We start from the raw sequence: 13781 nt of genomic DNA on the forward strand, positions 1-13781 counted from the left end.
TTTTCCTTCACAACATGCCTAATAAGGAAATAGTTTATATATAATTGCACATGCATAACCTGTAACAGGTCACTTACCATCTCAGGGAAACTGGAGGGGAGGGAAGGCTGAAGAGAATCTACAACTAAAAAAAATTTAATGAATGTTGAAAATTACCCTTACACGTAATTTGAAAAAAATAAAATAAATAAAAAGGTAGGATGGAGTGATTCCTTGTCCATGTAGAAGGGTTTGCCTTGGCAAGACAAAGGGCCACATCTTTATATGATGAGAAAGTGGAAGAAGGCATCTGAGTGATGTGCAATGAGGTGGAGAAAAGAAGAGAGAACTCTTGGTAAATGGCATTTTTCAGTGAAATATGAAGGGGATACATGTGGAAGTACTTTAGCATGAAGTTAGGATTTGGGGAGGGAATATTGTGAGCCAGGCTCTGAACTCACTGAGGCAGGAAGGAGAGTGTCTTGGATTATCTTCCATTGGCCTTTGGGTAATTGGTCATTTTGTTTTCTCTGAGATCTTAAGTATTCTGTGGTTTGTTGCCATATCGCTTATCCATGTAAACTTTGGCATTAATGTGGTAGGCTTTCCTAAGAGATATCTGGGATCCCTGAAATGATTTCCATAGTAGGTACTTGATAAATTTTTACTAAATTGAATTGAAAATCTCTCCAGCTCAGTTTCCTCATCTATAAAATGAGATTAGATGAAATGTTCTCAATGGTTGTTTCTAGCTCTAAATCTTATGAACCCTGAATTATATTGAATTGAGTAGAAGCATTCACTTCAGTCTGATATAGAGGCAACTCTGGGTTTTCTGTGAGTTCATGACCCCATGGGGGTTTTCCTGGCAAAGATACTGGAGTGGTTTGCTATTTCCCTCTTAACTCATTTTACAGATGAGAAAACTGAGGCAATTCTGGGCCAGTTCTGTGAGGCTTTATTAAGCTGAAGAAGGTCTTGAAGATTAGACATGACTGAAACTACTGAACACAATAATAAAGCTGAAAAGACTTTGGGTATGGGTCTAGAAATGGGATGTTTGAGAATTTATTCTGAACAATTCAAGTTCTTGAACCTAGAAGAGAAATTCCAAGATCAGGGAGTCACTTCCTTGGAAGAACACAAAAGGCACAACTTGGTGGCATGAGAGGGCAAATCCAAACCTTAGTACTGTGAGTTACATGGGATGGGCTATTCATTGAAGTCTTTTGTCTTTCATTAAGGTCGTTTCAATCTTAGGGAAGCATGTCAGAAAACCCTGCCTTCTGACACTAACATATTGTCCATGAGAAAGTTTCCTAACTTCTTAAATCTGTTTCCTCATCTGCAAAACAGGATATTAACTCTTGTTATTACCCTTCTTCAAATGATTATGGAGAGGTTCACATGATTTAATTTATGCAAATTGTCTTGTGAATCTTAATCCATATAAAAATCAGTTATTATTACATCTGAGGACTGTATGTTCCTGGTAGAGGTGGAGTTGGCTAGTCTGGATTGGAAATTCCTCTGGACATTACTTAGCTTGGGTTGGAATTCTTAGTGTTTTGCCCTGTATTAGCTGAACAATCAGATGAATTATCTGGGTACCTGCATCGGAACCAAGGGTCCTTTTGCCTTTTCTATAGATCTAGTTAACAAATTCTGACGGAGTGGGAGAAAATTTAAGCAGCTCCAGCAAGAGCGATTTGTGAGATACTCCCTGAATTGAACCTGGTCCAAGCAAATCCAGAGGCTGAGTCTTGGCAACACATACCTCCCTCCAACAGGGAGTAAGGAATGATGTACAATAAGGGAGCTTGCGCTTGAAATCCAGTTGAATCCACTCTAGCAGGTATTGAAGTATCTCCCGTGTGCCTGCGCTGCACTAAATGCCGGAGATATAAAAGGCCAAAAAAAGAAGCAAACAAGACCCAGTTCTTGCTTTCAAGGCGCTTACAATTTACAATGATTGATATGATTGATATGATCCCGCCCTGGAGCATCCGTGTCTTCCGACTCCAAATCCAAGGCTTTCGGCTACTCTGGGTCACTGTCCGGGCCTCAGTTTCCTCCTCTGAAAAATGTGGACAACAATCCTGGCACCGCTGTCCCCGCAGGACTAGGGCAAACAAGCCGCCCGGGGAAGCCTCGGGAGCGGCACGGCGAGGTCGGGGCGCCCCGGAATGCGGGAGGGGCGTGGCCTCGGGGGCGTGGCCAGACTGGGCGCGGCCAGCTGGGCGCGGAGGAGGTCGAGGCCCGCCTCTCCTCCCGTTTCCCAGCATGCCCCTCGCCAAAAGGCCCCGCCTCCTTCCCCCAATGTGGGGGAAAGGTCGACGGCTACAGCTGGAGTGAGACTAGGGCTGCGCTGCCGAGATGGAGGCCGGTACCACTGCAGAGGATGAGATGGAGGTCTCATCGCGTCGCATCAGCCCCTGGAAGAACTTCCTGGCCGGAGGCTTCGGCGGCGTGTGCGTGGTCTTAGTGGGCCACCCGCTGGACACGGTGAAGGTGCGGGCCGGGCCGGACTGCCCGGGCTGGGCGGAGGAAGGGAGCGAGCCCCCTGCCAGTTACCGGGGAGGTGGGCCAGGGGATTCCCGCTGCTTCCGGCGAGGGGCTGGGGAGGGGGCGGGAGAGGAAGCGGGGCATGGCGGGAGCCATGGCCCCCTGGGGAGCTGGGGGGAGAGGGACGGACGGACGGACGGGCCGGGAAGGACAAGGACGAGTCCCAAGGCCGGGACCAGCCGCGCCTCTGCCCCGAGGGGGAGCCGGCCTTGCACCCTCGTCTTCCTGCAGATGAGGAGACCGAGGGCCCGGAGAAGTGGCTTGATCGTCGTCCTGGTCCGCTTGGGACTCCACTCCTCCTTCCCGACTCCCAGGGCCTCAGTTTCCTCCTCTGTACAATCGACATAGCGGTCTTTGCCCTCTGTATCCGTGTACCTTGTTGGAAGTTCCGATAAGGAAGGCGATGGGGCAACGTGCCTTTGACCAGACCTTTCACCTGCCGACTGCCAGGGTTCTCCTCCCCCGTCTTTCTCTCTGGGCTCTCTACGTCTGTTCCTTCACACTCTCGATCCTAAAGGGTAGAATTGCCCCTTTCCTTCTTGATAAAATGAGGGGCTGTACTCGATGAACTCCTCCAGCTCTGAGATTCTGGGAATATGTGGGAGACCACATAAGAACCCAGTGGAAACTGGAGATTAGTAATCTGCAACTAAGTGGACCGACAAAGGAAATTTATGCATTTAGCAAACATTAATTAGGTGTTTGCAGCGTGCAGGGAGGGGAATACAAAGTTTAGATAAGACCTACTTCCATGGAGTTTACTGTTCTTTAAAGGAATACAAAAAAGGGAAGTCATGTAATGTGTTGGAAGATTTATCTTCCCGAGTTCAAATCTAGTCCCAGGTACTTACTAGCTGTGTGACCTTGGACAGATCACTTAACCTTGTTTGCCTCAGTTTCCTCATCTGTAAAGTGAGCTGAAGAAGGAAATGGCAAACCACTCCAGTGTCTTTGTCAAGAAAAACCCAAAGGGGGTCATGAAGAGTTGGACACCGTTAAACAACGGCAAACATTTTAGCAAATATTTGAGATATGAAAAACTAAATGCTATATTAGGATTGGTGGGAAGGGAAGTGTAATTTGGTGGGAGGAAGAGTGCCTTTGAAGAACGTTAAAGATAAGACACCTGCCTCTCCACTAGGGAGAGTGATAGGAGGATTTCCTTTATCAGCCATGAACTTAGCGTGCTTCAAAGAGTCACCCCCTTCAGCTCTATCTTATGATGCCTTTCCAAGTGCAAAGCTTTCTCTCTCTGCCTTTGTCCACCCTGTTCTAAATGCTCTTGAATGCTTCTCTCTTTCAGTCTGTTGAATCTGCCCTTTTAAGCCCAATTCAAATACTACCTCATCTAGGAAAACCTTCCCCATACTCCTTGTGGATTGAAATCTTCCATTCGGACCTCTCATCACACTCTGAGATCTTTCTTATAGAATATTGTATATTGGAGTTATCTATGCTTGTTCCTTAGTTCTAGAGATACAATAAGAGTCATGAATGCATAGATTGAACTACCATAGTGCTATGCACATAGTTTTAGGCACATAATATATATTTGTGAAATGAATGAGTGGGAGGAACAGCAGTAGGAGGTTGTCATCCTTAGACTCACAGGTTTTACAAAGATATAAATGACACTAGAGAATCTTGGTGTTCTAGAACAGCGGTACCAAATTCAGGTCTAGTGAGGCTAAACTGGATGGAAGTATAATTGGGTAATGTTTGGCAAAACAAATAAAAATACAGTACAATGTAGGTAATGTTAATTTTATCTTTTTCTTAGTTAACATGTGGCCCACAGGAATCTATTTCTATTTGAGTTTAACATCACTGTGCTAAAAAATATTGTGATTGTTGATGGTGTAGGGAAAGAGACTCTAATAATCCTAGATATAGAATAGTGAGAACAGAGCTCAGAATTATATTAAGGGGAGGAGGGGTGAACACCTTTTATTAGCTCAAAAGAATCCACCTTCCTCTTAGTGTTTGGAAGCTCTTAAGGAGACAGCTTAGGAATGTTTCCCTTTATCTTCACCAGCAGACAGAATGTAGTCTAAGGAAGTGTCAACTCTGTTTCACATTGATTGGAGCCTAGGAGAGGCCAGCCTCTTTTAACCTTGACTCATTGAATCATTTTTGTATCATTTTATATTTGTTTTTCTTGTTAATCCTGTTTTGTAGCTTTGAAGGTGAGGGATGAAGATAGGCCAGTGGAGGTGTCCAAGCCCAGAAAGAGCTTGGCTGTTTGTTTGGCTGCTAAATCCTACTCAGAAATGAGCTAAGACTGGAAATCAAGTTTAATTAAAATCCATAAACATTTATTAAGCACTTACTATGTGCTAGGCATCTTGCTAAATACTGGGGACACAAAGAAAGGCAAAGGTAAAAACCCATTGTATTTGCTAATTCTGTTATCAGACTTTTTTATCATCTTGTGTTGGAATACTATGCTTGGTACTGGATCAGATAGAAAGTTTAGAAAAGATAACTTTACCCTGATGAGCTTTATAGTTTAAAGACACATAATTATTCTATGAAACATGACATAATAAGTAGGTTAAAAGTTGCAAAACAGAGTGCTTAGTGAGGTCTTAGGGCAAGAAAACAAGGATGAGTGAGATCAGAGAGTTTCCTGGTGGAGGTAGCTTTTGAATTGAGCTTTAAAGGATAGGTAGGAATTCATAGAAACAAAAAGGTGGACTGTTCTATAAGGGGGGGGGGGGCGTGAGTGGGAGGACCAGAGAGCATCTGAGCTTGACCAGAGCCTGAATAAAGCTGAAAGGTTGGATAGATCCAAGTTATGGAAGGCCTTGAATGCCAGGCTAAGGAATTTGAATTTGGTTACCCAGTAGGAAATTGGGAGGAGTCCCTAGAAAGGTTTTTAGCAGAGGACTTGACTAGTATTATGTTAAGGATAGATTAGACAGAGGAGAGACTACTGGGTGAGAAGTGATATCAGTGTTTAGGAAAAATTAGTTAGGCAGTCTTTCCATGCTAGATTAAGGGGAGACTGAATATTCTGAGGCATGTTAGGGATAAATATTTTCATATTACTTTGGAGAAGGGATTTGACTTTTGTATAGCACTATTTCCTAACCTACAAAATGGGGGCAGGAAGAAATGGGGATGGTCTGTGTAATTTTCTAAATTTCTTCCAGTTCTGCCATTCTCTGATTCCTTTGTGTTAGGAATTTTGCTTGTTCTTTCTCCCAGTCCTCTCTTGAAATACAGATATTCCTTTTTTATATTTCTATAAGGGTAAGGAAAAATAAAACATTAAGTCTTATGACTTAGCAACTGATTGGATATTTAAGGTGGAGTCGAGTGAGTAGTTTAGGATGACTGAGGTCTCTTTAGAGCTATAGCCCTTTTTCCAGCCACTTTGAGAAAGCTGCTTCCACCCCTTCCCCCCACCCCCAAATACTTCTACCATATGCTACACTTGCTCTTTAAACCCAGTTGGTCCCAAACTGATCTTCATTCCTCACTGCCCCCACCTCCCTAAAAGCTTCTCCTTCTCTCCTAACTTCTTTATTTCTATTGATGGTTTCACTGTTTTCCTGGTCATTCAGGCTTGAGACCTCAATCATCTCTGACTTCCTTCTCACCTTCTTATCACCAGTGACTAGCCAAATCCTGTCATTTTTACCTCTGCCATATCTGTGTAACGACTTCCTTTGTTTTATGTTTGTTTGTTTACCACTGAAGTCTCCCTAGGTCTGATCTTTATTTCTTCTCATTTTTCTTGTTTATTTTCTTGTTTTTCTCACTGGTTTCTTTGTCTCCAATCTTTCCCTGTTCTATTTTATGTTTCATGATGCTTCCCCTTGATTCAGGAATAAAAGACATCCAAGTAGAATCGAATTAATGTTCATACTTAATATCCAGTGTTGGAGAGCCAAACTTTGATTTAAGTGCATGACTAAACACAGAATAGGGCATTTCGAAATCTGAAATCAAATTTATTCAGCCTCTCTCAGGCTCTCTGGTTAAGAAAGGATGTCAGTAGGTTCAAAGTCAAGGATTACTGCACATCCTTTCCTGAGAGTATCTACATCTTAAAATCCTATAAAGCTCAGTTGGCTTTAAGCCAGAACAGGGAGGTGTGATTATCCAGTTTCAGGTTTCAGCAGGTTTTTTGCGGGGGAGAGTGTTTTTTGTTTTGGACAAATGCTCCTGAAATATCAACAGGTATTGATATTTCATCATCTCTTTTGCATAAGACTGGCCTTAAGATCTTGTTGGTGTCTTATATGACAGACTTTTATTGAGCAGCATCCTTCTGGAAAGGTGCTTTTCTAGGCACTGAGGGGATTGCCAAGATGTTTGAAACAAGATTCTTTTCTTCTTAGAGCTTCCATTCCCCTAAAAGGGAAAAAGCCTGGGAAACAAAGGACTGTGATACAGAGTCAAACGTGGTCAGTCAAAAGAAATCAGAAGATGAAGAGATCACTTCTGGATTGGGCGCCTCCAGATGGGCGCTGCCAAGGCCAAGTGTACTTAACCTGATAGAGGAGGAGAGATGTTTGAATGGTGGACAAGGGAGTAAGCAGTCTTTGTGGATAAGGGAACATCATGAGTCTAAATAAAGAAGCCAGAGGATGTAGCCTTTTTGACTAATTCTGAGGGATAATAGCATCATTAATTAATTATTATTAATTAATTAATAACATTTCTAAAGGATTTTAAGTCTCTGTCCCTGCTCCCTAGCCCCCAGGACAGGAACTGTTTTATTCTTCACTTTGTATTCCTAGTATCTAGCATGGTGTCTGACACGTAGTGGGGGTTTAATAAGTATTTAATAATAATGGCTAACATTTATATAGTGCTTAATATGTGCCAGGCACTTTGTGAATTGCTTGACAAGTATGATTTTTTTTCATCCTCACGGCAACCCTAGAAGGCAGGAGCTATTACTACCCTCATTTGATAGATAGAGAAACTGAGGCAGACAGAGGCTAAGAAAGTGACTTTGCCTGGAGTCACACAGCTAATGAGAGGCCAAGGCTGGCTTTGAACTCAGGTCTTCCTGGTTCCAGGGCAGAAGCTGGATCCTCTGTACCGTTTAGCTGCTTTCTCTCCTAAAGATACCATATCCTTGGCTACTGTCTCTGTTTTTGGTTCCCACTCTCATACATCTTGACACGCAGAATCAGGAGAAATCAATCTGTATGTTGCCCTTCCATTACCATTTCTACACCCTCCACCTGCCAATGTCACTCTGTTAACTTTCTTTGCTTTCCATGTTTCCATATCACGCTTCTAGATTCTTCTTGCCATAATATACAAGTCATTCTGCAAGTCATTCTCCCTCTTTTCTCCAGCTTTTAATACCTGATTCACCATCTTCCAGTTCACTTCTCCCTCTCACTTTGTACTTGGGAACATCAGTATATATGGTGATTTCACTCCCCTGTTTGTCAGACCCAGCTCCTCCACATTTTAGCTCCCCATCACCCATTCCTGTACCAGCTCTCTGACAGCACACAACCATATCAGCTGGATCCACTATGAATTCAGCCTGGGTCTTCACTGCCACAGGGCAGTTTCTTGATTTTAAATGGTATTTTTTATTGATGGCTTTTGTTTTTTATTCCACAGACATTTCCTGATATGCTACCTCTGCTGCATGTGAAACTGTCCTGTTAGAAAGTTAAGTAAAACCTGCCTGATAGAATAACCACCCCTCATAGTGTATGCAGGATTTCCCACTTACAGTTCTCTGCCTCTACAGAGGAGGGAAATAAGTTTCCTTATTTGTTCCCATACCAAAATTGGTTGCAAACCTCTCATTCTTTCATAATTGACTCTATTTCCCTCTCCACAGCATTTATTTTTGAACCCCTCACGATCCTCTTCCCTTTTTCAGGAGAGGATATTGCTTCCTTCTTTACTGAGAAAGTGAAGACTGGCTGTGGCAGGAGCTTCCTCATTTCTCCCACTCTACACCTTAAAACTCCTGTGTGTCAGTACCCATCCTTTCCTTTCCACTTTGCTCTGGTTTCTAAGGAATAGTTGCCCCTTTTTGTCAAGGATAATCCCTTCCACCTGGGCCTTTCATTCCCTATCCCATCCTATGTCCTCTGGGAGGGTGCCCCATTGGTCAATCCCTCCCTTATCTACTGGTTCTGTCCCTACTGCCTATTTTTGAAAAATCTTTTGATCCCATTCTCACACACCACCTACCACCACTTACCTCTTGACTGGATTATTGTAATAACCATTTCTTTTGTTTCCCTCTCTCCAGGGCTTCCTTTTTCAATTCATTCCCCATATGTAGCTGCCAAAATCATCTTTCCAAAACAGCTCTTATCATGTTCCTCCCCAGCTCAAAAACCTTCTGGGTTCTTCTTATTGTCTATAAGATAAAATGCAAGCTACTCAGCCTGGCATTTAAGGCCTTCCTTAATGTTTCTTTTCCAACCTTATCTCATTAGTTAGATAAATAAAGCATTTTTACCTACCTATATCTATTTTGAGGCTAAGTCTCCCCATCTTACCAAGGCTGAAAGTACATGGGTCATTCATAGGCCTGGTTTCATTACTTGTAAGCTTTGGAGCTTTTACCTGCTCTGTTTCTGATCTAGGCTTGTTTGCCCCTTGGTAAACTGCCTGTTCAGACCCATTCCCCCTCCCTAGGGACTGACATTTGGGTGATATGTGATCCAGTAGGCTCAGCCTTTCCACTAGTGAGGCTTACAGCTTGAGCTATCAGTGATTAAGCTTTTACTGTTCATCAGGCACTGTGCTAAGTGCTAGGGATACAAATCCAAACTGTTGTTTGGATCCAAACTCCCAAGGGCGTTACGTTCTGGTGCAGGAGGACAATATTTAAAGGAGAGCTGGAAAGGGGTGGGATGGGGTCTGTGAATAGTAGCATGGAGTAGAGTTGCCCTGGAAGTGGCATAGGCCCCATCAAGATTGGCCAGTGGTCCCATAGGTATAGTACACGTTACCAGGGAGAAAGTTGAAGGAATACTCTACATCTGAGAAGAGAATGCATGGCATAAAGTGGAGACCTAGGCCCTAGCAAGGTGTAATGCAAGAGCTCATTTGCTAGGACTAAGGGCTTCAAAGACAATTTAAATTACCCCTGGGGAGGAGAGATGGTGATTGGAGTAGAGAAGATATGGCTTGGAAGGTTTCCCCTTTACAATCTATTTTCCACATAGCTACTAGATTGATATTCCTAAAGCACAAGTCTGACTATGTCATTCCTAACTTCCAGAAGTTTCTGGGGCTCCCCAGTGCTTTCAAAGGGCATTTCAAGCCCTTTGCATTCTGGCTCCAGCCTTTGTTCCATCTCATTGATTAAATAGTACTGCCCCTCATGCTGCCACTCTACTGTTCAGCCCAACTGGACTTCTTGCTGTTTCCTGTACGCACCCTTCCATTCAATGCCTGCCCAGCCTGCTCCTCATTCCTAGAATGTGCCTCCTCTTCACCTCTGCTTCAGCTCTGTTCAAGGCTGAGTTCAGGTGCCTCCTTGATGACAGCTTGCCCAATGTCCTCAGTTGTTAGTTTCATGCCCTTACTCCCCTATAATTCATTTTGTATATACAGTAGCTTATATTGATTTGTGAATAGGTAGACTATAATGCAAGGCCTTGAGGATAGGATCTGTCTCACTTTAAAATTTATATCCTCAAGGCCTAGCACAGTGCATGGCTCCTGGCAGTTACTTTATAAATGCTTGGTGATTGTGTACCAGTTGTGTTTCCTCAGTTAAATAGAAGCTCTTTTTTTTCTTTGAAACTCCAGGACTTAGCACAGTGCCTTACAGTAGGAAGCTGAGTAAATGTTTATTGTTGAATTCAAAATTTTTTCTTCACAGCAACCCTGTGGATTAATTAGTCCAAATGGAAATGATGTGACTATGAGTCATCCAGAGCCCCTTCGAAAGGTTAAAGGATGAGACCTTTGTTTGGGACTTCTGTTATGCCTCTTTAATTGATGGAACATCCCTTGGTGATCACTTCCCTGTGGGGATGGGGACATCTTAAGAAGGTTACAATAAGAAACCTATGGGTTTCCCTTTTGCCCATTTGTTGGCTTGGATCCCTCAATGGTGCCCAACCCTAGTGATGGTAACTGGAGGGACTACCGCACAACATCTCCGCCTGAGAAATGGCAGCTTTAATGTAGCCAGAGTTCTTGAACCCCAGGTTATTTTTGTTGAATGATTCCCCTGATATGTTAATACGTTGAAGGCAGTTAGTTCTCTCTAGCAACATTCAGTTGGTCTCTCTTCCTCATTGTCCAAACCACAGGGTGGTGCTGTATATCTGGAGAATTGCATAGGTCTGTATATTGAGGAGGAAAGCAGGACTCATTGTAGAGGGAGAAGAGTTATATGAACTGTTTATGGGCTAATGTGAATTCTTTATATGTTGGTTTGCTCCGACATAAAGTCCAAAACAGATGCTTCCTCTTTTAATTTTTAACCTTGTTAAAATGACCCTTGTTACACATTCTACCCTTGTACCAACTACTTTATAGAGTTGCAATAGGGTTTATATTTTCTCTGGGGTGAAATAAAGATTGCCTTGTGTCTTATTGTTACTTGGGTGTGTGCGCAGGGGTGGAGGGACCTTTTAGCAATATCTGTAGAGACCTAGACCTAACTTTTATTCTGAGGTTCTTAGGTGAAGCTGTTACAAACATAATCATAGCTTTGTGGTAGCCTCCCCTCACTCCCCCAGCCATCAAACCTAGTCCTATAATCCCAGACTTTGGGATGCGAGGCCACAGGATACATGGGAGTTATGAGGAGTCCCTTTTCTTGTTTATTCCTGTTATGAACTTGACAAGCACAAACATTTTCATATGTAAAAACAAAAAAAGAAGACTATATAAAAACTGTATATTATATACAGTATGGTTTGCTTTTAAAATAAAAATAAATTTAACACAAAAGAACCAACACTTACTTGCTTTTCTCTGTCCCTTTCTGAATTTCCTTCTGCTCTTTTCTATGCATTTTTAAATTATGCCATTGACACTCTTTGACATCCCTAATCCCCTTTAGTCTTCCCCTTCTCCTGTTCCTCCCCTGCCCAAAAAAAGCCCTCCCTTATAACAGAAAAGTATAATTAAGCCATACATTGGCAGCATGTGACAGTCATAGGTATCATTCTGTACCTCCAGTTGTTATTTCTTGCCAAGAGTAAGAAGCGAGTTCTGTCGTTAGTCTTCTGGAGTCATAATTGGTCATTGCACTGAGGTAACTGGGGGGGCAGCAGGTGGAATATTAGACTTAGGATCAGGAAGAACTGATTTGGAATCTGGGGTCAGGTATTCATTTGCTGTATGACCCTTGGCCACTCGCTGAACTTCTCAGCCTGTTTCCTCATCTGTAATATGGGAATAATGTTAGTACCTCTATCACAGGATTGTTGTGAGGGTCAAATGAGGGAACATGTAAAGTGCTTTGCAAACTTCAAGAGCTATATCAATGCTATCCTATTTGAGACAGCTAGGTGGCTCAGTGGATTGTGTTGGACTTCAGTTCCTGAAGTGCTGTACTTGAGCCCTTGAGAAAGTCACTTAACCTCTCTCAGCCTCAATATCATTATCTGTAGAATGGGGATAATAATTAGCACCCACTCCGTAATTGTGGTGACCATCAGATAAAATAATACATAAAGTAATTTGAAAACCTTAAAGTACATTGTAAATGCTGGCTGTTGTCATTAGCAATAATACTAAATAGAGGTCTTCTGATACAGTCGTTCTGTATATAGTCTTATTTCTGCGCCCTTCACGTACACTAGTTCATACAAGTCTTCTCAGGCATCCCTTTCCTCATTTCTTACATGATAATATGCCCTTATATAACATTACTTCAGCTTTTCCCAGTTGATTTGTATTTACTTTGTTTCTGATTCTTTGCTACAATAAAAAGTGATGCTACAAATATTTTTGCACATGTGGATTGTTCTCCTTGGAGTCTGTCCCAAGTAGAGGTCTCACTTGGACACATTATGCTCAGATTAGTAATCTTTTTGGTTTTAGTCCCAAATTACTTTCTAGAATAGTTGGATTAGTTCGTAACTCCACTGGCAATACATTAATGTGCCTTCCCTCCCACAGCCCTGACAGTGATTGCCATTTTTCAGGTTTGTCATCTTTGTCAATCTGATGGGTATGAGGTGAACTCAGACTTGTTTTAATTTGGGTTTTTTTCCTTAGTAGTGATTTGGAACATTTTTCTTATGGTTGTTGATAGCTTTTATTTCTTTTGAGAACTTACTCTACATATCCTTTGATCATTTAGCTGTTGGAGAATGTTATTCTGATTTTAAGATAAAGAACCTAAGGACCAAGGAGTTGAGTTAATTGACAGTCACATAGCTTATAAATGGCAGGGCCAAGATTTGAATTCAGGTTTTTATAATCCAAGTCCAGCCCTCCTATCATTGATGCCACTCTGTTTTTGTTAAGTAGGCCTATACCTACTTAACATTTGTTACTACCAAGCCCGTTTTACTTATGAGAAAAGTGGAACTCAGAGTCAAAGTCACTCATCTAGTGTCTAATGTGAAATTTGAAACCACATTTCTCCTGATGCTCAATCCAGCACCCTTTCCTCTACATTTGTACCGTAGGGTTGTAATGGACGGAACACCCATACAGATAAGGTCACAGATCCATAATTGGTGAAGCATTTATTAAGAACCTGCTTTGCTCCAGGTGCTAGGTTTACAGAAACAAAAGAAAAATAGCCCCTGTCTTCAAGTATTGGGAGGCAACATGTACACTTCTAAGTATACATGATACATACAATTTGGGAGAGAAGGCACTTGGTAAACGGATGGATTAGGGGACTGCTCATGTAGAAGGTGGTACTTAAGCTGAGTTTTAAAGGACCTGAAGTTTTCAGAGTCAGGGTTATCGAGAAAATACATTCCAGCCCTTAGGGACAGCTGGTGCAAAGGTGTGATGAAGGGAGGTGGTGTGGGTGTCCAGTAGGAGAGAAAGTCAGGAGGCAGGTGGGTTTTGTTGTAGTGGGTGTGACCCAGACTAGTGTATAATGAGGCTGGAAATGTTGGATGAGGTGACCTTGTAAAGAGCTTTAAAGGCTGGAGGAATTTTGACCTTACAAGTAGTAGGGAGTCCCTGACATTTATTGAATTAGAGGAGTGGCCTGATCAAACGTGCCCTGAGACATGTTGTGGAGACAGAAATGGCAAGACTTGGCAAATGACTGAATATGTAGGGTGAGGGAAAATAAGAGTTCA

At 42.5% G+C, this 13781-nt stretch overlaps 1 protein-coding gene across 1 annotated transcript in view; it reads left to right on the forward strand.

The window, feature by feature from the left end:
- Positions 1-2271: 2271 nt before the first annotated feature.
- SLC25A20 (solute carrier family 25 member 20) overlaps positions 2272-13781 on the forward strand; it is a 38481-nt gene continuing 26971 nt past the window's right edge. Inside the window, exon 1 of the mRNA XM_072651770.1 lies at positions 2272-2490. Coding sequence (XP_072507871.1) covers positions 2356-2490 — 135 coding nt within the window. The 5' untranslated portion in view covers positions 2272-2355. The remainder of the gene's footprint in view (positions 2491-13781) is intronic.

Source organism: Notamacropus eugenii, chromosome 1 (assembly GCF_028372415.1).
Source record: "Notamacropus eugenii isolate mMacEug1 chromosome 1, mMacEug1.pri_v2, whole genome shotgun sequence".
NCBI lineage: Eukaryota > Metazoa > Chordata > Mammalia > Diprotodontia > Macropodidae > Notamacropus > Notamacropus eugenii.